General features: G+C 49.6%; 2 protein-coding genes across 3 annotated transcripts in view; both read right to left on the bottom strand.

Moving 5' to 3' along the window:
* Positions 1-317: 317 nt before the first annotated feature.
* On the bottom strand, positions 318-11,827 carry MAN2C1 (mannosidase alpha class 2C member 1). Of its 2 annotated transcripts, XM_047074767.1 has the most exons (26): positions 11,659-11,824; positions 11,257-11,382; positions 10,685-10,808; positions 9,452-9,522; positions 7,749-7,926; positions 7,244-7,433; positions 6,076-6,182; positions 5,789-5,899; positions 5,316-5,408; positions 5,076-5,192; positions 4,799-4,894; positions 4,542-4,687; positions 4,054-4,177; positions 3,592-3,713; positions 3,404-3,489; positions 3,122-3,277; positions 2,825-2,916; positions 2,561-2,655; positions 2,201-2,305; positions 1,962-2,118; positions 1,725-1,868; positions 1,255-1,364; positions 1,073-1,152; positions 819-967; positions 627-736; positions 318-554 (listed from the first exon to the last, which is right to left on the bottom strand). In XM_047074767.1, the coding sequence occupies exons 1-26, from the start codon at positions 11,754-11,756 to the stop codon at positions 428-430; spliced, it is 3,114 nt and encodes a 1,037-aa protein (XP_046930723.1). In that variant the 5' UTR covers positions 11,757-11,824; the 3' UTR covers positions 318-427. The 2 variants fall into 2 exon arrangements, with proteins under 2 accessions (XP_046930723.1, XP_046930722.1); XM_047074766.1 differs by having other exon boundaries at positions 3,404-3,713; positions 11,659-11,827.
* Positions 11,828-13,980: 2,153 nt separating this feature from the next.
* SIN3A (SIN3 transcription regulator family member A) overlaps positions 13,981-27,081 on the bottom strand; it is a 69,965-nt gene continuing 56,864 nt past the window's right edge. Inside the window, exons 18-21 of the mRNA XM_047074765.1 lie at positions 26,971-27,063; positions 25,982-26,076; positions 19,113-19,320; positions 13,981-15,233 (exon numbers count right to left, since the gene is read on the bottom strand). Of these exons, the coding sequence (XP_046930721.1) occupies positions 15,003-15,233; positions 19,113-19,320; positions 25,982-26,076; positions 26,971-27,063 (627 nt within the window). The 3' untranslated portion in view covers positions 13,981-15,002. The remainder of the gene's footprint in view (positions 15,234-19,112; positions 19,321-25,981; positions 26,077-26,970; positions 27,064-27,081) is intronic.

Genomic DNA, 27,081 nt, shown 5'->3' with positions numbered 1-27,081 from the left:
TACAGCCTGTCAGAGGTAGCACAGAGATCCCGGCCCTCAGCAGGCCCTCCAGTCCAGAATTCCCAGCACTGACATTGGTCAGTGCTCCTCTCCTAGTGGGTGGCTCATCAGAAGCCCTGGCTTCCTCCCCAGGGGAGGAACTTCTTCTCACAGATCCCCTAGCCACCCTGTGGTCACTGAAATCCCAAATCTCTCCCAGGGGCTGCAACCCAGACCCTGTAGATCTTGCCCTTGCCCCCAAATGCCTGGGGAAAAGTTTTCCTCCCTTGGGAGTCTGGGGATAGGCCCTTCGGGAGTGAGCAGGGACTACAGCAGGGTTCCTGAGTCAAGGGTTTATTGTTCAAGAGGTGATGAATCAGGCTGGGGAGGTGGAAGTGAGCACCGCCCCCCCAGGCCTTCCACAAACAAAACCCCACCCTCAAGAGGCTCAGTTTGGTGGGGGTTGCAGCACCAGCAACAGGGACTGCACTTGGAAGGGAGAAAAGGTGAGCTTCAGGCGGTCGTCCTGAAGGGGCAGGTGGCCAGCGGGGTCGCGCCGCTCCAGGAGGTCGCAGCTGGAGAACAGGAGGGGTCACGAGGTCCCCGCGAGGGCAGGACTCCCACCCCCACCCCACGCCCCCACTCACAGGACGGCCTCCTGAACCGGCAGCGACGTGTGCAGCCAGCAGTCGACGTGGCTGCCGTGGGCCTCGTACAGCCGGAGGACCAGCGTGCGGCTCTGGGGGCTGGTCTCCGCCTGCGGAGGGAGGAGGGCGGTGGGCGGGGCCGAGGGTGGACCCAGCCGGGGACCCCGCCCCCGGCGCCACGCGGCCCCTTGCCTGTTTGACCGTCTCCAACACTACCGCAGGCGAGGACACCGAGAAGGCGCTCCAGGCGGCAGCGGGCGCCGGGCCCGGGGCAGGCAGCGCCAACAGGGGGAAGTTGAGGCTGTAGGCAGCGGGGATAACGCCAGCGTCCTGGAATGAGCCTGGAGATGGGGGTACGGGCGTGAGTGTGCTGGCGTTTTCTTCACCGGCCGCTGCGAGAAACCGGCTCAGAGAAGGGCAGAGAAGCGCCGGGCAGCAGCCCTCACCCTTGTGCGGCATCAGCGCATAGGTGAACTCGTGGCGTCCCATGTCAGCGGTGGCGTCGGGGGCCTTAGGTGCCCGCAAGCTGGGGTGGGGAGGGTGGGTATGGGCCGGGCTGGAGCTGCTTCAGCTAGGAAGACCTGCGCCCCCACACCAGCACCCCGGGCCTGGCGGGCACTCCACTCACAGTGAGAGGCTGAGGACGTTGCCTCGGACTGAGGCGCCATACTTGCAGTCATTGAGCAGGGCCAGCCCGAAGCCGTGCTCCGACAGATCCATCCAGCGGTGGGCCCACACCTGGAGGGCAGACCCCAGACTCACTTGGTGGCCCTGCCTCCTCGTGCTCCAGAGCTCCTGTCACTACCGTGAGGGCCAGCCCTGGGGACCACAGGATTGAATTCCAGCTCTCACTACGGGAGACCCTGGGCACACCACCCAACCTGTCCGGGCCTCAGTTCTTCCTCTGCGAAATGGGCCTAACAGAATTTACCCCACCAAATGCGCATGAGTGTCAAACTAAACAAAGCATTTAGCAACAAGGCCTAGCACAAAGTAGGAGCCAGCAAATCTTGATCACGGTTTGCTGACCCTACACCACACAACCACGCCCTCCCCAGCCGGGCAGGATCCAAACCCCCACCCCACCCCATGTCAGACCTCAAATCGAGCCCAGTCCCAGGAGGTGTTGTGGTGGGTGGGCCGCTGCAGATGCCCGAACTGGACCTCATAGGTGGCCTGGGGGCTCCGCACACGGGCGGGGAACTCCACCTTCAGGAACTTGTGGGCCTCGTGCCAGTGCACCTGGAGTGGGAGGCCAGACGCACACAGGCCTGGGCGGCTCCCCCCTCACCAGCCACACTGGGGGAGGACGCCCACCACGCTGCCCTCTGCTACCTCGGTGTGGAAGCGGACGTAGGGGCAGCCAACATCCAGCACAACCTCCTGGCTGAGCCGACTGTTGGGGCTGATCTGCAGCAGGAACCAGGCACTGCCCCGCATGCCACCCTCGATGCCCACTGCCAAGGTCCCTGCCTGGCCCCGCACTGGCTTCCTGTGGGGCAGGGTGGCAGACCTGAGCCAGGGCAGGCTGATGGAGGGGGCCCACCACCGCCCGGGTCCTGCCCATGCCGTACCGTGTCTCCAAATGGTAGTCCATGACATCCCATGCATCCCAGTACAGGGGGACATCATCGAACAGCACAAACTGATTCCCCACGGTGCCCTCAGCAATGGCTTCCCTAGAAGGACACAGGGTTGGTGCTTTCGAACTTTATGACCTTGGTCTCTCCAGCTGCTTAAGGTGGGGTGGGGGCAGGGAGAGTAGGCCCAAAGGACAAGGGGATTCCTAGCCCTGTCTGCCCTGCTTCATGTGTGGGTTGCAGTCCAGCCCCACTGAAGGGCTGCCGTGGGTAGTGCTGTGGCCAGGAGACAGAGGGAACAGGGTCTGGGGTCTACTTGTCAGGCACCAGAAGAGGGCAATAAGGAGTTGGCACCTGCCAGAGGCCACCAGCACCAGGGACGTCAGGCAGCCGGTTGGGTCCAGCCTCACCCGGATGATGCCGTTGTCCAGAGTCACAGAACCGTCAGTCTTGGTGGGAGGGGTCCTTGAAGCTGAGTCTGCAGGGGCTTCCCACAACCAACAGCACCCCAGCCCAGCCCCACCTCACCACTTGCTCCGGGCTGGGGAGCTCAGCATCCCCATGTTGTTAGGGACGGCCCAGGACGGGCCCTGCCCACCAGGACGTGCCTACACTTACCTCTTGCACTACAAACACGGGCTGCTGGGGCAGCAGGGGCTGCAATGAGGTGGGGGCAGGAGCATAGCCCATGCTGGGCACTGTCACCAGGGCTGGGGATGAGGCGTAGGTATCAGTGCAGCCTCCCTGCCCTTCTAGGAGCCTTGCTCAGGGGGGCGGGAGGAGGGGCAGATACTTCCACTACTATTCTCCAGCCTGGGGCACCCCAGGGCAGCGACCCCCAGGGCAGCGTCCCCAACTCTGGATCGGGCCTCGGTCCCTCCTACTGCAGTGGCAGCTTTTCTCTCCAGCTCATACCTAGGCTGTGGGCCCCACCAGGCCTGGGCAGGGCCAACACTTCAGTGCGCTTCCAAGGCAGCGTGTTGACAATGAGGAGGCCCTCAGGACCTGGCTCCCCAGCACACAGGGCTGCGGCTGCAGCACTGAGCAGTGTGTTGCCATGGGCACGGATGTCTGAGGAGAGACTGGCTGGTCACGGGTGGGCAGTGGGTCTGGGACGACCCCTGAGTATCCCATAGGACACCCTCAGGGCTCCACCCTTGGCATCGGGGACAGAGGCGGGAATGTCATCAGCCTCACCTTCATAGTGGCACATGGCTTCCTCTGCCACCAGCTCGATGCAGCTGCCGGTCACCACATCATGGAACTGGTTCAGGAGCAGGAGCCTGCAGGAGCCAAGGACAGGGAAGGGGAAGGCCGGGAAGGGTGGCCACAGAGGTGTCGGGGAGGAGGTCAGGTTGGTGGCAGGGGCCAGAAGCCAGCCTGACCTCCAGAGGTCCTGCAGCTGGGCTGCCGGGTACAGGAACTGGGCGCTGCGGGCCACGGCCAGGCTGCTGAGCAGCTCCACGTCATGCAGGATCCGCTCACACTCCCGGTTTCCCTTCTTGATCTGAGCAGGGATGGGGGGGATCTGTCCCAGGACACCTTCCAAGCCCTCCCCTGCTCAGAACCTGAGGCTCCCCAGGGCCTTCCGGATAAAGCCTCTTGTGGCTGACCTGCCCCGCATGCCTTCATCCTCTCCCCTCAGCCCACACCCACCCTTCTTCAGGGACACCCAGCCCTGTCTCTCCTCCAGGCCCCTGACCCACTCAGCTCCGGTACTTTTCTCCCCTCAGCGCCTCCCTGGAACACAAACCTCTTCCCCCAGGTCTAGACTAGACTCTATCCCCCACTTCCTCCTCTAACCCTCTGCAGACCCTCCCCGCTGGGCTCAATGACCAGCTCCTGACCTGGGCATGAGTGGTGTAGGTGCCATTATGTAACTCCAGAAAGAGCTCCCCAACCCATGTGCACAGCTGCCCTGAGTCGGTCTCCAGTGCCGAGAAGAGTCTCCCCGGAGAAGACAGCTGCACCCTGAGGGGGACCACAGCCTGGGTCTCCCAGTCTTGGGGCTACTACGTGGCTCACCCTTCCTCCACACCAGAGTGGACGAGAGATCCAGCCCCAACAGAAAGGAGCCACCCCCAGAAAGTTCCCTGTCCACACAAAGCCAGTTCTGGACACGCCAGGAGAGTTCTCTCTCTGGTAGGTTTAAGCTCCTTCCCACCATCAGCTTTTTCCCCACCCCTCCCCCAGGGTGGGAGCTGGGAAGGGCCAGTGGTCCAGGATTGGAGCAGGATAAGGTTCAGTGGAGGAGTTGGACCCAATGTTTGAGCAGAAAGCAGGGCTGCGCAAGGGCAGAGTGAACAGCGAGGGCTGCCGGAGGGCCAGGTCCAACCTGGGCAGCCCATCTGTGTTGTGCAGCCGCTTCAAGCGGTCCACCATCGTCTGGGTGGGGCCACCACCCCCATCCCCAAAGCCGAAGAGGAAGGCACTGTGGTTGGTCCGCCCCTTGTCCCTGTTTTTGACCACGGTCTTCAGCACCTGGACAGGCGGGGATAGGTCAACATGGGTCAGCTGAGAACAGGACACCCAACCCTCTCCAGCCCGCCGGCCCCGCCCCCCCCCAACTTCAGCCACTAGGTGCCCCCTCACCTCCTCCACACTGCCCTGCATCCCATATGAGTCGCCAGGTGGGAAGTGGGCCAGCACACGGGAGCCATCCAGCCCCTCCCAGAAAAAAGTATGGTGCTGCGGGTAGGGAGATAGGAGAGCGGCCAGAGTCAGGGCATTCCGGACCTGTCCTACCTTTGTGTAACCCTGGGGAGGCACGGCCTCTCTGGGTGGGGGTTGGGTGGTCTGTCCAGGACCCCTTAATGAGGGGGAGATGAACGTTCCACGTGGGGCCCCTGGCCCCCTGAGGTCTGCTCACCGGGAAGGAGTTCACCAAGTTCCAGCTCAGTTTTTGGGTCAGGAAGTACCGGATGCCACAGCTGCGCATGATCTGGGGGAGCTGTGCCGAGTATCCAAACGTGTCTGGCAGCCAGAACTGCGGGGAAGAGGGCCTCTGGGACAGGGGAACCAGGGCTCTTGGTGGAACAGCCCCAGCCTCAGCCTCTCAAGGCCAAGCTCCAACCCCATCTGCCCGCAGGTGCAGCAGCTCCCAGACTACCTCAGAGCACATTTTCCCAAACTCCTGCAGGAAGAAGTTCTGGCCCTGTAGGAACTGCCTCACCATGGCCTCTCCACTGGGAAGGTTCCCATCCTGGCAGTGAGTGAAGACGGAGGTAGCCGGCGTCAGCATAGATGGGGAATAGGCAGGAGATCTGGCCACCCCCACCTCACGTGTAAGAGAAACCGCGGCTGACATAGGGGTCACGGCCAGTGCCGAGGGGTCCATCTCCTCCCATCAGGCCCAACTGTCTGCCTGCTGGAAGGGGAGGTATCCAGGGTGGGGTCACGAAGACAGCCTGCCACAGTACTTGAGGCCCGGGACCCCAAGGGGGAGGAGGACTAGTGGACTAGTAAGTGCTGCCACAGAGGGGGTATGAAGGGCATGCAGAAAGCCACCTACCGGCAAGGCCGAGTGGGGAAGGCTATTTTGACAGTGTGGCCTGAGGTGGAGGGGGTGCAGATGGTACTTACCATCTCCACCCAGGTGCCCCCCACAGGCACAAACTGCCCGCGGCAGGCGAACTCCTGGAGTCGGGCATGCAGGCCAGGGTAGTGGCTCTTTACCCACTCGAGCTGCTGCGCCTGTGGGCAGATGGGGCCCGAGCCGGTCTGAAGTGACCAGGACACCACCCAGGCCTGAGCGTCTGGAGCCAGTGGGCAGCTGAAGGTGGGGAAGAGTCCTCCTCCTCAGAAGCCCTCAGAACCTCACCCTTGGCCCTACTGGGCTCCAGGTGCCCCCACACGGCTGTCCCTCTGACCTGGGAGCAGGCAAAGATGAATTCAGGGTTCTGCTCCATGAGCTGCACAGCTGTCACCCAGCTCCGGGCACATTTTCGCACAGTCTCCTTGAAGGGCCAAAGCCAGGCTGGACAGGAGAGGCGCAGAGGTGGAGGGAGAGCAGCAAGGTCCACAACTCCTCACAGATCTCCAGCCTCATCCCTGGCTCCCAGCACCAGACCAGGCCCAGCCTGGGCCTCCAGAGGGCTGTCCCCCTACCACCCCAGGCCCCTTTCCCTGCAAGGCCCTGTGGCACCCCTCCTGAGCTCTCAGTTCAAAACACGCCGGCAAGGTGCAAGTAGGGGGTGGGGAAAGGAGGCTGTCAGCTTTATAGGTCAGGAAATGGAGGCCCCACACCCTGAAATAGCCTCACTCTGAGGCTGAGACCCCACCCCACCCCTGAAAGGATTCTATAAAAGGTGGCAGGGTGTTAACACATTGAGGGATATCCCAGAACAGGGGGGCACAGCATCCCGAGATGGACCTGCTGGGACCAGCTATCCTGCATGAAGCCCTCCAGCCTCCTGGCCTCTAGGCCTCAGATCCTTCCTTACCAGCCCAGAACCCCCACACTCCACTGCAAACCTTGGCACAGCAGAGAAAGCCCTTGTTCTGTGGTTCAGAAATGTTAGCTGCATCGGAATCAGTACCTTGGGGAGCTTGTAAAAATGTAGATTTCCCATAAGCCTCACAGATGCTGCAAACTCCTCAAGTCCAAAGCTAGAAGCCTGCCCCTGCGCTTGAGCCCCTATCTTAATTACTTCTAGGCCAGTCCTGTCTGAGGACTTGGACACTGTTGTCAAACTTACTCATTCTCACTCAGTTCCAAGATCACCTCCTACAGGGAGCCTCTCTTGAGTTCTCCTGACCTTCCTCCGTTATGGCCCCATCTCTGTCTGCCTATTTTACAGTCACCAGTCTCTATAATCCTACCTCCCACTATCTGGCAGGGGGCCACATGGGGCATCAGATTTTGTCGAAAGAATAAAGCGACACAGTCCAGGCCCCTGACCCCATTTTACAAATGGGGAAAACTGAGGTCCAATAGGGGTAAGAATTTGCTGGGGATGACACAGTGCTTCCAGGGCACATCCAGGGCTTCAAGGGCACTCCTGCCTCCCCCACCAACCTGGCCAGCTGCTGCCCTACCTGTATCAATGTGGCAGTGCCCCATGGCATGGATGGTATGTTGACTTTCTCCTCCACGTTGGCCAAAGAACCTGGAGGCCAGGGCCTGCGCCACTGGGAAGGTCTCAGGCTGGGCAGGGTCACACACGTTCACCATTTGGTTGGCTGTGTACAGGGCCTGGAAGCTGCGCTGGTTGTCCTCCCCAAGGCCCTGCAGCAGGGTTCTGTCCCTTAATCCCAGTCTCAACCAAGTTGAGTCTCCAGAATTAGGCCCTGGCTGACCTCTCAATGGCTCTCAGCAAAGCTCCTCCCTACCTCTGACCCTTTGCTCCTTCTGGTTTCCCCTGCTTAGCACTGTCTCCCTCCTCCCCTTTACATAGGGAAATCCTTTCAATACTCAAGCAGGCAGAAACACTCTCCCTAATCTGGATTCTCAGACTCCCAACTATCTGACACAAGAAATAACCTGCTCCTGGGGGCCAGGAAGGGCTCTAGAGTGACTAGGTGGGACAGGGGTGTCGATTACCTTGGCTATGCCCAGTAGCAGCTCTAGATCCACCAGGAGCCTGTGGACATCCCGGCGGAACACAGCCAGCTCAGCCCGGCTCACCTGGAACATCTTCTCTGGGTCAGGGGCTGCGATCATGCTTCCCTTCCCGGCCCCCAGGAGCCCATTGCAGGCTACTTCCACGTAGAGGGTCAGGCTACGAATGTGGACAGGCAACCTCAGGCCAAGGGACTAGCAGAAGATCCTGGGGGCTTGGGGAGCCAGAACCAAGGGAGCATCCATCTGGCCTCTCCCTGTTCGCCTCCAGGATCCACTACCCAGATCCCACAGTATCTGAGGTGTGTGGACAAGAAGGTCATGTTCTGCTGATGAGGGTCCTGCTTTGGGCAGGGACAATGAGTAGCCAAGTTCGGAACTGTGTGAATTATGCTGCTGCTTAGCCTTTTGTTTCCATTTCCACAGCTGTCTTTACAATACACTCCCTTGGTCTCAGAACCCTCTTTGCCGATTAAAAACGTGTTTGGATCCTCCAGGTCCAATCCTTCAGAGCAAAGAGCCAGCAGCCAACATGGGGCAGGGCCGTTCTTTGGAGTGGCACAGTAGTCTGTGTTGTGGTTCTACTTAGACTTCAGTGAACAAACACGACTTCCTTGGGGAAGCCTTCCCTAATCCACCTCCGACCCCTCTCCTAAATCTGGAACAGCTTTCCCATATTGAGCTCCCAGTATTTGCATTCAGAGCCGCCATTGGTTTTGTAATTTTGTAAGTATCTGTGAGTCCCCCTTGCTGTCAAGGACCAGATTACTCGCTAACCCTGTCCTAGTATCTGGAAGCATCAGATACATTGTTCAGTAAATATTAGAGGGGCACCTGGGTGGCTCAGTTAGTTAAGCATCCAACTCTTGACTTTGGCTCAGGTCATGATCTCATGGTTCGTGAGTTCAAGTCCTGTGTCAGGCTCTGCTCTGACAGCACCCTGCTTGGGATTCTCTCTCCCTCTCTCTCTGCCCTTCCCTCATTAGACGCATATGTGTGCGCACACTCTCTCTCTCTCAAAATAAATGAACATATAAAAAAATAAAAAACATAAAATAAATAAAAATAGGGGCACCTGGGTGGCTCAGCCAGTTAAGCATCCAACTTTGGCTCAGGTCATGATCTCCCCGGTTCGTGGGTTAGAGCCCTGTGTCAGGCTCTGTGCTTATAGCTCAGAGCCTGGAGCCTGCTTGGGATTCTGTCTCCCTTTCTCTCTGCCCCTCCCCCACTCACCCTCAGCCTCTCTCTTTCTCTAAAAAATAAATAAAAATAAAACAATAAAAATAAATATTAGAAAATATAATATTATGTTGGAGTTTTTAATGGTGACATAAAATGCCCATGTTATAATATGGGATGGAAAAAATCAGAATGCAAAATATCAAAGAAATACAACCTTAACTAGTAAGAACTATGCCTGAATGAGTTCCTGTGGTGAAGGCTGAAATGTTAATAACGGTCATCTCTAGGTGATGGGATAATGGGAGTCATTTACTTCTTTGTGCTTTCCTGTATTTACCACAAGAAGGCAGATATTATCTTTCTAGGCAGGAAAAAAAATCCTATTCTTTAAAAACTGTAAGATTTGAGGATGCTTGTGTTGGAGGTTGGCGTTTCTGGGTCACGCTGGACTTCAGCTCTTCCTCAACCACTGGTGGTCAACTAGAGCACAGGAACTCACTCACCTCCGGGGGTCTCCTTCTTCCAGCCTGTCAGTCAGGACATAGCTGGTCTTCTCTCCCTCTTTGGTCAAACCCTGATGGGGAATGAAGTGAGACAGGGCCTGAGGCTTTTGAACAGTTCAGGTGAAGTTTAAGCTGAGGGAGGCCAGGCCTCTCTGCCTAGTCCTCAGCCCTGGCTCCTCTCTCCCATGAAAGGCCAGGATTGACAAATTGGGGACCCCTGATAGCCAGTGCCCAACCCCTACAGAAGCTGGAGCGCCATGAGCACGAATGGCACCCGTTTACCAGCAGAAAAGCCCCTGGTCTTATGGGAAGGGTCCTGGGCAGGTATTAGGATGTCTGGGTATGGCTTCTGGTGGCCTCTGTACCACTGAATAAGTATCTGAAGGGGAACTCTATGAAGTCAGATGCAGGGTTGCCTTATTCCTTGCTAAATCCCCAGTGCTTAGTACAGGACCTGGCCCAGAGAGGGTACTCAGGAGACATCCACTGAGCCAATGGAAGGAGAGAGAGAGGGAGGGAGGGGTTTGCCATCTTTCCATACAAAAAGAACAAGAGTCCTAACCTGAGACAGGAAGTTAGTCTAATTGGAATGGAGGCTGAGCAAGTGAACTGACCGCTAGATCTCAGTTTCTTCATCTGTAAATGGGCATAAAGACCCACCACATAGGACTGTAAAGATTAAACCTGATATGGGTGGATGCATAAACAAGACAGTCAATAGTTATATCTGGGGAACTGGGAATGGTGTGGCAGGGAGAGAGCCATTACTTCAGGGGAAGAGGACTTGCATTTATACTTTATACCATCGAGAACCATTTGAAAGTCTCCCCTCGTAAGTATATGCTACATATAATAAAAACTAGGTTATGAAAAACTTAAAAGTGTTATGGTCTGCAAAGCCAACAGTCTTGGCACCTGGCACCTAGTAGAGGGTTAATAAATGGATCTGCTGTATTTATTATTATTGTACTTGATTAGCAACTATATTCAGCCCAGAATGGGAAGGTGGCCAGTCAGGGGCAGCTGTTGGTTTAGCACTAATTATGTTAGGACCTAAAACCATCCACTGAACTTCCCACTATGAGAGGGACCAATTACACTGGGGCCCAAGTGGCAACTTCCCCAATCCTGATATCCTGATACCACCCTGCAGGCAGAGCCACTAAGCTGTGGCTTCTTCACAGACAAGGGCTGAAATGGGGCCCTACCTATCCCTAGGGCAGGGCTCCTCACCTGGACAGGCTCTCCATCTCTCCACACCAGGCCTTCTCCATCACTTTCCCAGCGAAGGTGAACTTCCTGACCCACCCATGCCTCCGGAATGGTCAGCTCCACCCGAAACCAACAGGTCCACCACCTGCAAGACAGCCATTGAGATGGGCCTAGGGGGTCGAAGCCCTGTCCTTTTGCCACACTTCCTTGGATTAAGGGTCAGCAGGGACTGGAGACTGTCTCCAAGCATCTGCAGCGTCACAAGGTAGTCAGCTTTGATCCACAAGAAAGGAGCAACAAGGTGTGCAGCAAGGTGAGGGGAAAAGGCAGAGAAGTCAGGGGTCTGTAATCCGTGCTAGAGTGCCTTTCCTAACGGGTAGGCTCTAGGTACTGGGAGGAGGGAGGGGCGGGGGATGAAAACTCTCCCACGGAAACTGAGAAACCAGGGAGCTGTTTCCAGCAGAGGGCGCTGCTCCTCCCCAAGCGGCTGTCTAGGACCTAGGGCCGCAATGGAGGTGTGGCCCTTAGAGGGGGTGAGCGAGAGGGGAGGGGCGCTGCCCGCTGGCCCCACCCTGCCCCCGGGCGTTACCCACGTGGGTCCAAAGCTGTCGCCGATCTGCGCGGGGCGGAACTCCTGCCGGACCGCCTCCTGGTACGGTAGCCTCTCGGGCGTCTGGAAGCTGGAGAGCGCGGCCACCGGGCAGCTGTCCCCGAAGAGCCTGGGCGGGAGGGACGGGTGGGCGCGGGCTCGAGGCCGCCCCTTGCCGCCCGTGGGCCAGTCGGCGGATGGGGACGCGCGTTCCCTTGACCCGTCGCCGAGAAGGCTGCCCCACAGCACAGCGTCTCCCCACCCCTCCTCCCGTCCTCCTCCTCCCAGTCGGCGGCGGGCACTTCATCCCTCGGCCCCGGTGGCCGCAGCTTGAGTTTCCCCCCGGAAGGGAAGGCTGAGGCGCGCGGCTGCGGCCGGCCGGCGCCCTGGGCGGGAGGAACCCCACCTGCCGTGGAGGTTACAGTCGGTAAAGTAGAGCGGCGACACGAATTTCTCCACCCGCTCCAGCGTAGTGCGCCAGTGCTTCAGGGCCGGCGCCGCCATCGTCGCGCGCGCCCACTCCTCTCCCCGGAAGGCCCCTGTCGTTGCCGGCGCGGCCCACGGTCGGGAACCAAAGGTTCCGGGGCCGAAGGGCGCCTTCCAGCCCCGGGCAGCTTTTCTTGGAACACTGGCGGCTCTCGGAAGTCCCGCTACACTGAATCTTGAACATGCAGCTGAAAGCCAAGAGCCGGCTTCCGAGGCTCTCTATCTCGTCTGAACTGGCAGGCCACTGGGCAAATCCCTCAATAAAACGGCAAGTTTGACGCCGCTTAGATTCTCCGAAAGAACCGAGACAGAGACCGGGGATTTTAGGCACGACGGGTGGGCGCCTCGGCTGTTGCAGATGCAGGTCACCAACCAGGGCTTAGAAGCAGCGAGTGGGAACTGGCTAGTTCTCCACGCCTAGCCCGACTTCTGGCTCTGTCTTCGAAAACCTGTTGTCTGCTTAACGTGTGAAGAGCCAGGAGCCAGGGCTGGTGCTTTGACGCTAATTGGCAGACATCTGTTTAAATAGGGAGGGCTTTGTACCCCCAGTAACCTGAGCTTCCTCTCCTACATGTTTTGTGTATATAGCTGTCAGTTATCACCAGAAACCCTGGGAGTATTTTGATGTGAGATGGCGGATCAGTCATAGCATTCAAAATCCTAATTGAATAACGTATTTCACCACACAGGACTGGAGAGTTCAGAAAAGCCTGATCCAAGAAACACCTTCAGTTTCATCCTTACCTTAGTAGCCCACTGGTATTTTTTTTTCCTTCTAGAATTGCCAGGCAGTGCTTGTCTATAAAATCATTACTAAGAAAAATTACATACACACTAGCCCTGATATTTTTTAATGGAGATACTGACCAAGTTCACATTTCAAGTGTAGGTCACAGGGAAAAGTGACTAAGTGCAGAGTACCAAACGTGATTTAAAATAAAGATAACTCACTGCTACAATACAGGCTGGGTTTAGAGCTTGGAGCTCAATTTTCAGAAGGCATGAGGGATAAAGATGGGGCTTGTGAAAACCCTGGGTGTAGGTGAGGCTCCCTCCTTTTTTGGTTGCACTGGTGGGTTGGGTTTTCTCCTGAACTGACCTTGAAACCCTATCCTGACCTGTAAGCAGTGCAGGGACAGCAACAGCTGGGGCTACCCCTGGTCAGACCCCATCAATTTCCTCCACAATTCCAGGTTAACACAATCTTTCTTGAGTCAGCAGAGGGTGACAGGTGAGCTATTGCCAGAAAAAGCTGGAAGAGCCTTCCCCTCAGTCAATAATGTATGTGCCTCCAGGTCTGGCACTGGCCCAGCTTCATCCTAGAATCTGCTGCCACAAGGCTCTTTGACCACCCCCTACACTTCTGGGTTCAGAGTCTCCTGTTACCTCTGCAACAAAAAAGTCTAAAAGCAGAGAAATCTATACCATGTGTTTTTAAAGTTCAGAAGCCAAAAAATTTGTAGTTTGTGGTGGTGGTTTTAATTAAGCAAACAAGTCCACACAAAACACGTTGGTTACTTTATAACTAAGACTAGGGTAATGGTTGACGGAGAAAAATCTATCAGACTACCGGGAGGGGTTCAGTATGTCTTTGTTCATAAACTCCAGGCTGAAGACAGAAAAATCCTAATCAGTTTATCTGGTTTGCTAGTCTAAATTTATGCAATTATATATATATAATATATAAAAGTCCATTTGCAGTTGCTAATAATGTAGCAATTTTTTCTCTCCCAACCCTATTTAGGCCATACACCTTGTACATATTTCTTTTAAATACTGGTTTTGTGTTTAAGTTGTTCACCCCCATTTCCAATTAAGGTATATATATATATATATATATATATATATATATATATATATATAAACACATACACACAGAGAAATGCAAATAGCTGGACAACTTGCCGAAATACAAAATATTTCCAAATAGTTGAAATAAGGGGAAAAACATGTACTAAAAGAATTAAGTATTCTATTTGAAAATTTTGGAATATTTTGATTTGGGACAAGTGCAATGAATCGCTGTTTAAAGCAAATTCTTGTTTGTGCTGAGGATAAGGAACTGAAGCCCAAATCCCTACTCCACAATAGTTCTCTGGTGAGGACAAGGGACTTGGGTTGAGAGTTCATTCCTTAAGTAAGAACCAAGCTTTATTTATTTACAAAAAAAACAAAAAACAAAAAACCCAAGAAAGAAAAAAAGAAAGAAAAAGAAAAAAGAAAGAAAAAAAAAGTTGGGGCAAGAGGGAAGACAAGTTTTACACAAAAGTACTACAACGGTAACTCCCTTTGGTAAAAAGTGTAATAAATGTCTTGTACATCTGTTCATAGGTACTAAATCTGAAGCCACATAGAACTATGGTACACAAGAAGCTAGAGCAGTTATGCTAGCACATCAAAGCATATTTCTTTTAATAAAAAATCGACAGTATGTACATTATTTACAAAAAAAAAAGAAAAACCAAGTTAAAATTGTGTGTGTGTGTGTGTGTGTGTGTGTGTGTGTGTGTGTGTCAGAGAGTAAAGCTGGTGGATGGCACTAGGGTAGACTAGTAAAGAAGCAGGTACAAAACAGTTCCACGGGAGCTAAAAAGGACGACGGATTTGAACTTGCTGAGGTTGAGAACCAGAGGAGAGAGTAAAGGGTGGGCAGCGAGGGATTCGTCAGGAAAAACCCACAAGATGATCAATCCCAAAGCCAAACTGCAGGTCCCAGATAAAATCTAACGGGTGATCTAGATGTGCTCGAGTGACCAGGAAAAAAAAAAAAAAAAAAAAAAAATCAAATCCAGTTTTTTTTTCCTTTTGGGGGGAGGGGAGAGGAGCAGTGACCATCAGAGTTACAATCCATCTGAGCGGTGAGTCCTTCCCCAGTCTGTCAGTGCATGCCCATCCAGTCAAGGTGTGAACAGCATCTGGCTCCTTCATCGAAGGTCAGGCCCCAGGAGACTCCAGTCTTAGCTCTGCTGGTGTGTGCAAGCAAGCTGCATGTCTCTGTGCTTGCATGGATTTCCTTCCCCTCCAGAGCAGGGTGATACCCCAAACCCCTTGGGAAAAGTTCCAGCTCCGGCTTTGTAAGGTATCCACGTTCCTTATATGTAGCCCACTTGGTGCCAGGTTGCACCAGCCACACACTGATCAGGTGGCCATGTCCCAGAGAGGCCCAGTGAGGCTTGAAAGGCATCTTCCTTGTTTCTTCAGTGTGTGTGAGTGCAAGTGCTCCCCACACACACCCCCCTCAAGTTATCTGCTCTGGCTTTGCAGTTATGGGGCTTTGAACACTGTGCCATATTTGACACGGTACTTGTTAATGCTCACAAAGTGCAGGGTCTCTGTGTCACAGGTGGTGGTACAGGGCACCAGGCCCTCCAGCCCCTCACCCATGAGCCACTTGCTGGTCTCTGCTGCCATTTCACGGGGCACATGCTCCTTGGTCCATTTATCTACCCAGGCCTGGAACCTCTGATGTAGCCGCTTGCTTACACGCTCATGGGACTGCAAAACAGAACAACGAAAAAAAACCATGAACTAAGACAAACAAAACAAAACAAAACAAAAAACAAAACAAAAAACCTCTTCAAATACAAAGCCTAATTTTTTTCTAAAGCAGCAGAGGAAAAGGTGTGGGGTCAAGCCTTGATACCTCTGGTTAGTGAGGAGTCCCTGTTTAAAGAAGAAAATTGAAAGAGATTAAGAACATGGAGTATATAAAGAGTTGGAATCCATAAAGCCCCTAAAGAAATGCCAACATGGGGTCTGAGCAGAACTAGCTCAGCACTTCTCGCTTTTAGCATTCATCAGGATCAACTAGGGAACCTGATAAAAACACAGATTTCCTTGTTTCCATCAATCTGCATTGAAAAAAAAAAAAACTGAGGGCACGTAAACAGGGGAGGGGTAGAGAGGGAAAGCGAGAATCCCAAACAAGCTCTGTGCTGTCAGTGCAGAGCCTGACACAGGGTTCGATCTCATGATCAAGAGTTAGACGCCTGGGGTGCCTGGATGGCTCAGTTGGTTAAGCGTCTGACTCTTGGTTTCAGCTTAGGTCATGATCTTGCAGTTTCGTGGGTTTGAGCTCCACATTGGGCTCTGTGCTGACAGTTGCAAAGCCTGCTTGGCATTCATTCTCATTCTCTCTCATTCTCTCTCTCCCCTCCCTCCCTCCCTCTCTCTCTCTCTCCCCCTCTCTCCCCTCTCTGTCCCTCCCCCCACTTGCACTGTCTCTCTCTCAAACTTTTAAAAAGGAGGGGCGCCTGAGTGGCCCAGTCAGTTAAGCGTCCAAATTTGGCTTTGGTTAGGGTGTTATGGTTCACAAGTTTGAGCCCTGCATCGGGCTCTGGGATAGTTCAGAGCCTGAAGCCTGCTTCAGATTCTGTGTGTCCCTCTCTCTCTATCCCTCCCCCACTTGTACTCTCTCTCTCAAAAAGAAACAAAGATGCTTAACTGACTGAGCCACCCAGGCGCCCCCCGCCCCCCATTTTGAAACTAGCATCACAGGTGCTTCTAGCATACCCTGAATGAGACCCTATGAGTTGCAGCTGTTAGGTCACCCTGGCAGTGTGACCATCCACTTCTAAGTAAAACAGTGCAAAGGCAAAGGGCTTAAAACCCACTTTCTCTTCACAGTATTACCCAACCCTGCCCAGCAGAGCATGAGGACACAGCAGATCTTCAGGGGAGGTTTATGCTTTCACCTAGTAAATATTTATTGGGGCCTATGTGCAAGGCAGAATAGGGGATACAAAGATGAATTAGGTGTTACTTAGCTCCCCAAATAATCTGGCATCAAACATACAACATACAGCATCATGAGAGAAGTCCATTAACACACCCATCCAACATTCTCCTGCTTGAACTGTAGTCCTTTCAAAAGAAAATTTTTTTTTAACATTTATCTTTGAGAGACAGAGAGTGACAGGGCACAAGCAGGGGAGGGGCAGAGAGAGAGAGAGAGAGAGAGACAGAATCCGAAGCAGGCTCTAGGCTCTGAGCTGTCAGCACAGGGCCTGACACGGGGGCAAACCCACGAACCATGACATCATGACCTGAGCTGAAGTTGGATGCTTAACCGACTGAGCCACCCAGGCGCCCCTGTAGTCCTTTCAAACATAACCAGTTCAGGGGCGCTTGGGTGGCTCAGTCGGTTAAGCATCAGACTCTTGGTTTCAGCTCAAGTCATGGTCTTGGCGGTTAGTGAGACTGAGCCCCACATTGGGGTTGACAGCACGGACCCTGCTTGGGATTCTCTCTCTCCCTCTCTCTTTCTCTCTGCCCCTCCCCTGCTCTCTCTTTCAAAATAAATAAATAAACATTAAAAAAAAAAACCAAAAACAGTTCAAAACACAGTGCTTTATATGCCCCCTAACCCACCTCCGTATTAACAGATTGTATCCCTAAACTTCTGATTTACTCAAGCAAAAACAAAAACCAAAAAAACAAAAACCACCAGGCATCATCCTTGATGTTCTCTTTTCTCTTACCTTCTCACATCCGATCATGACCACATCCTGACAATTACATCTCCAAACTGATCTAATTCTTACAATTCCACTGCCACCCTGATAGCCCAGGTCACCATCACATCTCATTTGGACAAGAGCAGTCTTTCAAGCAGTCTCTGCCTTTCCAGCATCATGCCTCAAGTCACCCCACTGTCCTCACAGCAGTTCGAGCCATCTTTGTCAACAATGTCCCAATGTACCACAAACAAAATCCCAACCATGGTCTATGAGACTAGCAATCATGTCTTCCCCACCCTTCGACCTCAAACATGCCACTCTCCCTATGGCTCAAGGCACACTGATGCTTCTAGCTTCTCAAACACGCCGAGTCCTTTCCTCCCTTCCAGCGTTGCATTTGCCTGTTTCCTTTGCCTGGAAAGTACCAACCTCTGACTCTTCCCCAGGCTGGATCCTTGTCATTGTTCAGGCCTCAAGCGTTTCCTCTTTAGAGAGGTCTCCCCCAACAAAAACCGGGCCTGTGTGCCAGTTACCCACGATCACTTCACCCAGTTTCTTTCTCTCATAGTGCATATATGCTCTACTCCTTGGTTGTGTCCCAGGGCCTAGCACAATACCCGGTATATAACTGCATCAGGAAGCTTCACAATTGAGACAGCATGTGAAAACGGATAGAATTCAAATAAGCAATACCACTTGAAATATAAATGCTGGGAGTAGCTTCATTTCACTGAGGTGCCACCAGCTGTTATGGGGTGAACTGTGTTCCCTGCAAGTCACTGTGTTAAAGTCTTCACCCCAGTACCTGAGAAATAAGGTTGTTGCAGATGTAATTAGTTAGGATAGGTCACACTATAGCAGGGTGAACCCATAGTCCAGTATGACTGGCACCCTTTAAAAAGGGTAAATTGGGTTCGTGGGTTCGAGCCCCCGTCGGGCTCTGTGCTGACAGCTCAGAGCCAGGAGCCTGCTTCAGATTCTGTGTCTCCCTCTCTCTCTGCCCCTTCCCCACTCATGCTGTATCTCTCAAAAATGAATGAATGTTAACAAAAAAAAAATTTTTTTTAAGGGTAAATTGGAGGCACCAGGGTGGCTCAGTCAGTTGAGTGTCTGACTCGATTTCTGCTCAAGTCACAATCCCAGAGTTGCGGGATCAAGCCCGACGTCCACGCTCAGCGTGGAGCCTACTTGGGATTCTCCCACCCCCCCCCCCCCGCCCCTCTCCCCAGCTTGCACTCTAAACATAAAAATTTAAATAAGTAAATAAATAAATAAATAGGGTAAATTGGACACAGGCACATAGGAAAAACACCATGTGAAGATGAAGGCAGAGACCTGAAAGCCAGGAAGGCCAAAGACTGCCAGCAAAACACCAGGGGCTAGGAGAGGAGGCAGGGAGCAGATTCTCCTTCACAGCCCTGGTTCAGAGCAACTCTGCCAAACGCTTCAATTTTTGACTTCTAGCCTCCAGAACTGTAGGACAAAAAATTTCTGTTGTTTAAGGCGCAGTCTGTGGTTCTTTGTTTGGACTTTTTTTTTTTTTAAGTTTATTTATTTACTTTTAAGAGAGCAAGCAAGTCAGCAAGTGGGGGTGGGGGGGTGGGGCAGAGAGAGAAGGAAAGAGAGAATCACAAGCAGGGTCTGTGCTGTCAGCATAGAGTCCAAAGTGGAGCTAGACCTCAGGAACTGTGAGAACATGACTTGAGCCAATTACCAAGAGTTAGACACTTAACTGACTGAGCTACCCAGGTGCCCCCTGACATCTTTAATAGACTAATACACCTGCTTACTCAACAATTCTCAAATCTGCGAGGTGGTTTTCATAAAGGGAGAGAAGCAATCAGAAGCCTCTGGGGTAGGTCTGGGCCTGGCTGGGGAAGGAGGGGTGTGGAGAAATTCAGTTACTCGTTCTTACCTGATGAGCCCGGAGCAAGGCAGTTCTCCGATACATGTAGTCCTCTGACTTGATCACATACACCATCTTGTAGGAATTCAGCTTGAATCTACACTCCAGTTTATCCAGGCTATCCACATTCTCCATGGTCTTCTTGCTGTTTCCTTCCTTCCCTTCCTTTTCCTGCTGTTCTCGACCACGCTGACATTTCCGGATCCGCCTCAGATTCCTACAATGCAGAGAAGCCATGCCGGATGAGAGCTCATCCAGACGCAGATTCCCAGAAGTCCCCTCAGAGGGGTTTTCCTTATCATATATATGTCTTCATAGCAGTTACCAGGATTTTACATATAATGCCCAATGGTTTCATTGTAAAAAAAAAAAAAAAAAAAAAAAAGTTCAAATGCAGAGATACATAGAATAAAAACTAGGAATCTGTAACCATCTCCTACCCCTGATTTTCCAAATCCCACGTGCCTTGGCAGAGATAGCCACGGATAGCAGTTTTTGATTTAAAAACTTCTAGGTCTCTCTGAATCAGTAACATATGTAATCACTTGCTATAGTTCTGTTTTGGGATTTGTTTTTTAAGACAAAACATGATCATACTATAAATATTATTCTCAACTTTTCACTTAATGTTAAGATATCGTCAATTCATCACACAAAGATTTGTCACATTTTCTTGAACTGCTGCAGAGAGCATGCCTTAACCATTCCTTAACAAAAATCAATTAGGGCTCCTCACCTGAACCACAGACCAAAGAAAATTATTTGAATGCCTATTTTTTCAATTCCCCCAAAGAGAGTACTTAATTCCTGCTATTCTACACGCATAGTTAAGAAGACAATTCATATCAGTGGATGTCTTGGCAGGTATTTAGTGCTGAATCCTCTCCTTAAGGATTCTCCTTTCAGTAAGCAGAAAGACTATCAGCTAGACAATTCTATTGTTTCCAATACTATGCTATGAAAAACACTGCTTCAGTATCTTTGTATACATGTATTTCTGCAGGACGGCAGTTCTTTGGTCCAAGGACCTCTGCGGGTTCCAAGGCACTTTTTAGGAGGTCTAGGAGATCAAAACTATTTTCATAATAATACTAAAATGTACTAACACGGAAACATGTATAAAAAAACCTTTTTTTTTCCTAGGGCACATGGGTGGCTCAGTCATTTAAGTGTCCAACTTTTGATTTCGGCTCGGGTTGTGATCTCACAGGTGTGAGATGGAGCCCCGCTTTGGGCTCCACCCTTGGCATGGAGCCTGCTTAAGATTCTCTCTATCCCTCTCCCTCTCTCAAAAAAACGAAACTTTTTTTTCCTGTGTTAACATTTGCACTGGCAGTGCAAAAGGTAATGGTGAATAAAAATGCTGGTGGCACCAAACTGTCTTTAGGAATCTTTGTGTTCTCGCTGGTCATGCTCTGGCAGTTGAAAGATTCCCATCTTTTTCATACGCTGTGCAATAAAATGGGAACTACACATACAGCACCCTAGTGTGCCAAAACACAATGAGATTCTTACAGAAAAGCACTTGAGCACTGCTTGAGTCGCAAATGGATCACTATTTTTACCTGAAAGAACAATGGGCTAGCCAGCCTGGAGTATCTGGTAGCTATTTTCTCAAAAAATGTACAATGAGGTCTGGCACTTCCAAGAAAACAACTGAAAATGTTTGCTGCCAATGAGAAGGTTTAACCTTTCAAGTAAAACTTTAAAATTTGGTAAACTATCATTGGCCACCACAAGCTGACAGCTTCCTACTACTTACAAATGTGTTTGATGAGGTCAAGGGTGATATTAATAAACATGAGGTTTTTATGGGGGGAGGAGGAGATGGTAAAATGAACATGTGTCAACAACTGGTAGGTCTGCATAACTTAGTGAATTAATATTTTCCAAATAACCAACCGCATGAACTTACAAAAAATCATGCATGAAAAAAAGATTCATTCAAAGTACAAGGTAAACCCACAGATTCTGACCTAACTGTATGAAAAACTCATTGATATTTTCATTGATACTGCAACTAACCTTTAAGAAACTACCACTTGGAAGGGTTTTGATGTCATGTCAAAGAATATCCACAATTACCTGAGAGCATATGAAAATACTTTTTTCCAGCTACATATCTGGGTAAGGCCACATTTTCTTCACATATTTCAACCTAACAACATAGTGCAACAGATTGAATATAAAAGCAGAGATGAGAAACCAGCTGTTTTTTTATTAAATCTGACATGAAACAGATTTGGAAAAATGGAAAGCAATGCCACTATTTGTACTAATTTTTGTTTTAAAGTCGCTTTTCATTAAAATGTTTTTTTAATTTTTAAAAACTATTTATTTCTGAGAGAGAACGAATTCTTTATTTCAGCTCGTGCACAAGCTGGGGAGGGGCAGAGAGAGGGAGAGAGAGAGGGAGACACAGAATCTGAAGCAGGCTCCAGGTTCTGAGCTGTCAGCACAGAGCCCGACACTGGGCTTAAACCCACAAACTGTGAGATCATGACCTCAGCCTAAGCTGGACATTCAACCGACTGAGCCACCCAGGTGCCCCATCATTAAAATATTATTTATGATAATATATAATGGATTTAATATTTTTCAAATAACATTTTAAATGTTTCTGTTCTAATTTTGAACATAAATATTACTAAATATAATCCACATAAACAAAAGATTTTTGGGATATTCCTTTTCTAAGAATATAGGTCTCACTGAAAACCTTAGCTAGAATAGCTGTAAGGCAAATTATTAGAAACCAAAGGTATAGGGTAAAGGTCCCATACAATTTATCTGCCCTGACCCCAGAATGATTCTATCAATTCATATTCCACCCCCCACCCCGCCCACAGTATATGAAAGTGCTTTCCTTCCACATACCCTCTACAATACAGGTTGCAAATATTTAAAAAGTTTGGCTGACCTGTGAGAAATACATGATATGTTTATTGTACTATTTCATAAACATGGAGACTAAGTCTGTTTTGTTGAAGAGTGGCCTGGCACAGAACAGCTGCTCGAAGTCTGCTGAATGAATCAATGAATGGAAGAGCCTGGTGGGGCCCTTCTGCTCACACCCTTTTCCATGTTTTATTTAGGACTAAGTCTAATAACACACATCTTCCCGGACTTAGGGGCTACATCCTGATAAGTAGTTGAAAATACTGTATGTCAAAAATTCATTTTATAAGCCTAAACCTACTAAACATCATAATTTGGCCTAGCCCACTTTAAAGTGCTCAGAACACTTACTTTAGCCTACATTTGGGCAAGATCATCTAACACAAAGCCTATTTTATAATGAAGTGTTACATAACTCATGTAATTTATTGACTACTGTAAAGAAAATGAAAACAGGGGCGCCTGGGTGGCTCAGTTGGTTGAGTGTCCGACTTCGGCTCAGGTCACGATCTCATGATTCTTGAGTTTGAGCCCCGCACTGGGCTCTCTGCTGTCAGCACAGAGTCTCCTTCACATCCTCTGTCTCCCTCACTCTCTGCCCCTCCCCCACTCACGTTCTCTCTTTCAAAAATGAACAAACATTAAAAAGAAAGAAAGAAAATGAAAACAAAGTGATTGTATGGGTACAGAAAGGTTGTATCAATTCTTGACCCTCCTCCCAGTCATCATGAGGCGGACTGGGAGCTGCAGCCCCTGCCCAGCATCTTGAGAGGGTCGTACCACAGATCACTAGCCTGGGAAAAGACCCAAATTCAAAATTTGAAGTATGGTTTCTATTGAGTGTGTATCGCTTTCACATCATTGTAAAGTCCTATCATTTAAGACAAACTATCATAAGTCGGGGATCGTCTGTATTGGGATAATACATTTCTGGAAATGTAAGATGTGACATTTCAATTCCAAGCTCTTGGGAAGGAAGAGAGTCACTCTACTACAGCAAAACCTCTTTTCTACTTCTGAAACTCCACTTTCATCCTCAGAAAGAAGACCAACAATATGCTTTGCCCATAAATAGGGAGATTTTTAAAAATTCTGGAGTGAATGCAGCAGGCCTAAGACTTGTATCTTTGAGTTTTTTCCTATCATCATCAGAAGAGAGCTCTACTTTCTTACTATTCTTCAACCTTAATTCTGGTATAGGTAACATACAGGGTTGTATTACCTGCAGGTGTACTGCAACTAATAAATAGTTCACTATTAGTGAACTAATCACTAATAGCGCATCACTAACAGTGACTCAACAATTCCATAGAACACTCTGTGCGCATCATGACAAGTGTACTCCTTAATCCCTATCACCTGTTTCACCCAATCCACCCACCCCTCCCCACTCACATAACCATCAGTTTGTTCTCTATATTTGAGAGTTTATTTCTTGGTTTGTCTTTTTTTTTTCCTTTGGTCATTTGTTCCTTAAATTCCACATGAGTGAAATCCTATGGTATCTGTCTTTCTCTGAACGACGTCCTTCACTTAGGGTAATACTTTCTAGCTCCATCCAGGTCATTGAAAATGGCAGGATTTCACTCTTTCTTGTGGCTAAATAATAATCTGTTGTACATTTATACCACATCTTTTCTTTATCCACTCATTTATCAATGGGCAATTGGGCTGCTTCCAGATCTTGGCTCTTGTAAATAATGCTGCAATAAACATAGGGCTGCATGTACTCCTTTGATTGTTTTTGCATTCTTTGGGTAAATACCTAGTAGCACAATTACTGGATTGTAATGTAGTTCTATTTTTAACTTTTAGAGGTACCTTCATACTGTCTTCCACAGTGGCTGCACCAGTTTGCATTCCTACCAACACTGCATGAGGGTTCTTTTTTCTCCACATCCTCGCCAATACCTGTTGTTTCTTGTGGTGTTGATTTTAGCCATTCTGACAGATGTGAGGTGATATGTCATTGTAATTTTAATGTGCATTTCCCTGATGATCAGTGATGTTGAGCATCTTTTCATGTGTCTGTTGGCCTTCTGTATGTCTTCTCTGGAGAAATGTCTATTCATGTCTTCTGCTCATTTTTAACTGGATTATTTGTAGGTTTATTTTAAATTTATTTATTTTGAGTGAGAGAGAGCGAGAGCGAGAGCGAGAGCGAGAGAGAGAGAGAGAGCGCGGCGTGCAAGCAGAAGAGAAGCAGAGAGAGAATCCCAAGCAGGCTCCATGCTATCAGTGCAGAGACCAACATGGGCCTCGATCTCACAAACTGTGAGATCATGATCTGAGTCCATATCAAGAGTTGGATGCTTAACCAACTGAGTCACTCAGGCACCCCTGAATTATTTGTTTTTTAGGTGATGAGTTATACAAGTTCCTAATATACTCTCGATACTAATCCTTTATCAGATAGTCCTTTGCAAATATCTTCTCCCATTCTGTAGGTTGCCTTTGAGTTTTGTGGATTATTTCCTTCACTGTGCAGAAGCTTTTTATTTTGGTATAGTCCCAATAGTTTTTCTTTTTATTTCCCTTGCCTCATGAGACATATCTAGAAAAATGTTGCTATGGTCCATGCCAGAGAATTTACTGCCTGTGTTCTCTTATAGGATTTTTATGGTTTCAGGTCTCAGGGTTAGGTCTGAAATCCATTTCAAATTTGCTTTTGTATATAGTGTAAGAAAGTGGTCCAGTTTCATTCTTTGTCATGTTGCTGTCCAATTTTCAACACCACTTGTTGAAGAGACTTTTTCCCATTGTGCATTCTTTCTTTGTCGAGGATTAATTGACCATATAATCATGGAATTATTACTGGGTTTTCTATTCTGTCCCACTGAGCTATCTGTCTATTTTTGTGCCAGTACCATACTATTTTGATGCCTATAGCTTTGTAATAGAACTTGAAGTCTGGAATTACGAGGCCTCTAGCTTTGCTTTTCTTTTTCAAAACTGCTTTGGCTACTTGGGTCTTTTGTGATTCTGTACAAATTCAAGGATTTTTTTTTTTGTTCTAGTTCTGTGAAAAATGCTGGTAGTAGTTTGACAGAGGTTGCATTAAATCTGTAGACTGCTGCAGTATAGACACTTTAACAATATTTGTCCTTCCAATCTGTGAGCATGGAATACCTTTCCATTTCTTTGTGTCTTCTTCAATTTCTTTCATCAGTGTTTTATAGTTTTCAGAATACAGCTCTTTCACCTATTTAGTTACATTTATTCCTAGGTATTTTACTATTTTTGGTAAGACTGCTATCTTTTGAAAGCCCCACTTTCAAGGTTGTCCCTTGCTTGGGTTCTGGAATCTTGAATCTGGGGAGAGCTTCCGCTATTCCCTAAACAATAAAAGTGGTTCACTGTACCCCAGCTGTTTCGTTTATGCTGAAAACCTGCTTTCTTTCTGGGAGTCTGGCCTATATGACTAGCACCCAATAAAAAGCCTTGGCACTGAGTCTCCTAATGAGCCTCCGCTGGTAGACAGCGTTTCAAACATATCGTCATAATTTGCTGCTGGAGGAATTAAGAGCGTCCCATGTGGCTACAATGGAAGAGGACTCTTGGAAGCTTGCGCCTGGCTTCCTTGAATTTTGTCACAGACGCCTTTCCCCCTTGCTGATTTAGCTCTGCATGCTTTTGCCATAATAAATCATCACTGGGAATATGACTACACGTGGAGTCCTTGAGTCTTTCTAGTGAATCATCAAAACTTGGAGACTCCGACACACAGTCCTATCCGACATAGGCAAATTACTGCTACATCTCTAAAACTCTCACTTCTCTGATGCTTCTTTGGCACATGCTCCAGGTAAGCTCATGGTGTAACAGCCATAGAAACCTTGAATTAGTGTCCTCAGTGTCCCTGCTGTCCAGCAGACAGAGCAATGAAGTGAGTGAAAACCAAGGATCCGAAAGCCATTTCACTCTCTGTTCCTCAGCCGTGTACCAGTACATATTGCCAACCTGTGACTTCGTTCACTCACCTCGGGAGAAATACTGGTTTCCGTGCCAGATGCTCACGCAGCTCAGGAGAGGTAGTATCAGAGTTCATGTATCGCTCCACATAGTCTGACCAACGCTAGGATTATAAACACAAAATGGGGGTGGAGAGAGAGCACAAAAACTGGACTCCACCCTCCTCAGGTATTCTAGCACATTCTACGACTAACATGTCAGAAATCCTTAAGTTTTAAGATCAAAAAAATCTTGCCATAGTGACATGCTGGTATGTATTGACACACAGCTTCAAAATTCTGGTACATAACAAACCCAAAGTTTGTCTGAGATACTTAAAAGTTACCAGAAGTCATAAATGGGTAGAAACTGGCTCACTGACAAGTTTTATTTCACCACAGAGGGTTTTGTTAAAGAACAAAATACACAGTGGCAAATGTTTGAAAATCGGGATCTTTCACATTACAATCTGGCCTTCTGGCATCTCAAATTTTTTTTTTCCCAAAGATTTGGCACCCAGGAACCAATATTCCCACAGAACAACAATCTCCCTTCCTTATCTCAACATCATACGCATGGCTTGCATCTCTCATTAACATTACCTGCCAGGCCCAGCTAGGATAACCAACTCACTCTACCCACTCTGCAGGCTTGAGAGCTCCTGGCTTCACCTAGCCCAATAAAAAGTAAACATGACACAGAGTCAGGATGATACCAGGCAGATGGCACCTCATTTGTTGTTTCTTATACTTTAAAAGAAAAACAGGAAAGCTGCCAAACAGGACATTTCCTGAGAGACGGATTTACTGAGAGCTAGATGAGACTGCCATCAACCCTAAGTATCTACCACCAGGCAGCCCCCTTCTCTTCTGCTGAACTGGCCTATACTTCAGGCATCAGGTTCTGACCCTTAACAGGTCTGAGGCTGTCTTGGCCTTCTAGAAGATCATCCCCAGGCAGAGCCTCAGGACATGACGGCCCTCTAAGCACACGGTTTCTGTAATATACTTGTCCATACCTCTGCTTCTACAGGGTCATCCGAGTTCTCCTCTTCTGTGTCCAGGAGCTCAATGGTCAGCTGAACCTGGCCTTGGCTCTGAATAAACATAAGCTGCAAATAAGAAACCAG

The sequence above is a fragment of the Lynx rufus genome, unplaced genomic scaffold (genome assembly GCF_022079265.1).
Source record: "Lynx rufus isolate CCGP_SWC_20201006 ecotype Redwood Valley unplaced genomic scaffold, mLynRuf1.p SCAF_13, whole genome shotgun sequence".
Classification (NCBI taxonomy): Eukaryota; Metazoa; Chordata; class Mammalia; order Carnivora; family Felidae; genus Lynx; species Lynx rufus.
Note: the sequence above shows the minus strand (reverse complement) of the source record. Positions and strands in the feature narration are given on the sequence as shown.